Genomic DNA, 2,728 nt, shown 5'->3' with positions numbered 1-2,728 from the left:
TGAAATGGCAGTCCTGTCCCAGTCCAAACTGCAGCAATGTCCGGCCAAAAGGTTGATTCACAAGAGCAGTCCGCTGTATAAGCTCACCCCGTAGATGGACGACTGTGGAATTCTTCGAATGCGAACTACAATTGCAGCTGGTCAGTTCGTCACCGAGGACGCTAGAAGTCCAATCATCCTACCACATGACCATGTAACCAAACTGATAGTCTCGCACTACCACGATAAATACCACCACCTGAACCACGAGACCGTTATCAACGAACTACGCCAAAAGTACCACATCTCCCGAATCCGTGTCATTTACGCCAAGGTTCGCAAAAACTGCAAACGCTGCAAAAATGAATCGTCGGTGCCAAACCTCCCAATAATGTCAGACTTGCCAGATGCGCGGCTCGCTGCTTTTTCGCTCCCCTTCACGCACATACGAGTTGACTACTTTGGGCTCATGGAAGTCGTGCTTGGCAGACGCGTAGAGAAACGATGGGGAATGCTAGTCATCTGTCTGACTACCCGTGCAATTCACACTAAAATGCCATGTGATGTGCGCACGTTAAAACTATCCGTACCGCCTTCATAGAAATCGCATGTAACTAACTTTAACGGATCATACGTAAATGATACTTTGTAGGATTTACACGATGCGTCAGGCTTCCGTCACCGGAACGAAATTAGTTACATGCAGTTATGGAAGCATTCCGGAACAACGACTGCACGGAGCGTGCGAATGAGCGCACAAAATGCATTCAACTTATTCTAATGAAACGGTGACGTGATTTTGACGAATTCAGAATCAGGCTTTTGATTCCCGTTTTTTGTAACCGGTACAGTACGTCATGCTAGTTTCAAAGACGCACACGTAACGTTTTGTGGATCGTTGATAATGCTAGCAGTGAGCAATCTCAGATATGTTACGATACTTACTCCAGGTGATATGTTCTTCATTTTCATTCTTATTGTCAATGCAAAACCTACAATAAACGATTTTTCCGAAAACCAAAACTGCCGACAGTATTAATCGCTCGTAAAAGCGAATGGACTTTCTTTAAAACAATGACTTCAACATGTTTGCTTTTCATTCCTCACGGCATTCATTTACTCTCAGGCAATAAAGAGCGGAATTAACAGTACACAAGCAGCGGTTGGCTTACATGTAGTAGGTGTCTGGTCGACGGAACGAGAACAGTTTCCTGTAGCGCTTGTGATGGTACCGTTGTACCAGCGGGAAACGAATCTTCGAATCGTGGAACTGTTTTATGTGAGCACGACGGGTCTTGGAAGCCTCAACGACCTCCACCTTAATGATCTGCAAACAGAAAAAGGGAATAGAAAGATAAAAACATTTTGAATTTGATCTTGGAACATACCTGGATGGAGTGCGCACGGGCACGGTGACGTGAAGCCATATCGCTGTAACATTGTGTTACAGCACCGCCAACGGTCAGATCACGGTACTCGCGGTACATGTTGTGCGTACCCGAACGAGAATCGTAACGTAGCCAGATTCCGAAGTTTTTCACCCGAAGCGGAGTTTTCTCCATTATGCGTTTCACCGAAACGATTTCACCGGTTGCCTTCTTGAACTTACGCAGCTGCCGTAGGAAGTACCAGAAACGCGATTTAGCCACAATCTGATCTGGCGCAAAAATATGCATCTTGAACAGCGGCGGATTCGGATCCTTCTCCGAGGGCAGCTTGCGCCCAATCACTTGGTATTCCTTCAGCTGTGGAAGAGAAACATAAGGTTATGTTACTGGTTTGACGATTGTTTTGCTGAGGCAAATCTCTACTTTAAATTAGCGCTAAAAATTACTTCATTTCAGTAGAAACGGATTTATTCACTGATATATTAATAGTATCATATCAACTTCGATTTGTTTTTTTTTTAAAGAAACAGTACAAAACATTTTCAGGCACTTGGTCCGGTAGCAGGATGTCAAACACATATTTCAAAACCGATTAAGGAACAAGTTTAAAGCAATATATTAAAAATAACATAAAATGTCGAACGCCTATCAATATCTTCACTTTCCATTGAATTTAAACTACAAAAACACTACCAAAACTAGAAAATTTTAGATATTTACCAATCCCTTAGCTTTCATTTTGACTGCGTTTCATAAAAGAGGAAACGGAAAAGACCTTTGACAGCACTTGGCTGATGAACTGAAATTGTCAAAATAGAATGAAGCGTCGCTTCACGAGAGTCTCACGAGTGCGTTCAATTAAATTTATTCCAGAATGAATGTCGACCGTCAGGTGGCACGAGAGTGGAATGGTGATGTTTGTCAAAGAGAATAGTGAAAGAGACGAAGAGTGAAAATCAGTCAAAACGGCAACACTCCCTTTATGATGATTTCAACACTAGAATTTTGGCAACCGCTTCTACAGGCAGCACTTTAAATGACTCCTATTATATTTTGAAAACAAACCGTATGTCGATCGATGGATTTGTTTATCAAACGATGTGCATTTCGAAACAAAGAGATGAAATAATTCTAAAGCTTATTTTTACTCATACATATACTCTAGAATGCACCTTACAATCACGATTGAACTAAATTCTGACGAAAATTCAAATTTCTTTTTTGATAGAAGTACAATACTTATCTCCTCCAACTCAGGCATGAGTAATGTTTATTTACATTGCACGATTGGTCTGCTCAATAAGGTATTTTTGGCTTCACACTATTCGTCTCTTTCCCTATTCTCTTTGATGTTTGTTATT

The 2,728-nt window shown here is 41.6% G+C and overlaps 1 protein-coding gene across 1 annotated transcript; it reads right to left on the bottom strand.

Moving 5' to 3' along the window:
* Nucleotides 1-1,067: 1,067 nt before the first annotated feature.
* Nucleotides 1,068-2,214, bottom strand: LOC131691862 (large ribosomal subunit protein eL20). Its single transcript, XM_058978537.1, has 3 exons — nucleotides 2,088-2,214; nucleotides 1,368-1,724; nucleotides 1,068-1,306 (listed from the first exon to the last, which is right to left on the bottom strand). The coding sequence occupies exons 1-3, from the start codon at nucleotides 2,103-2,105 to the stop codon at nucleotides 1,148-1,150; spliced, it is 534 nt and encodes a 177-aa protein (XP_058834520.1). The 5' UTR covers nucleotides 2,106-2,214; the 3' UTR covers nucleotides 1,068-1,147.
* Nucleotides 2,215-2,728: the final 514 nt, after the last annotated feature.

The sequence above is a fragment of the Topomyia yanbarensis genome, chromosome 3 (genome assembly GCF_030247195.1).
Source record: "Topomyia yanbarensis strain Yona2022 chromosome 3, ASM3024719v1, whole genome shotgun sequence".
NCBI lineage: Eukaryota > Metazoa > Arthropoda > Insecta > Diptera > Culicidae > Topomyia > Topomyia yanbarensis.
The sequence above is the reverse complement of the archived record's forward strand: the minus strand, read 5'-3'. Positions and strand labels throughout refer to the sequence as shown.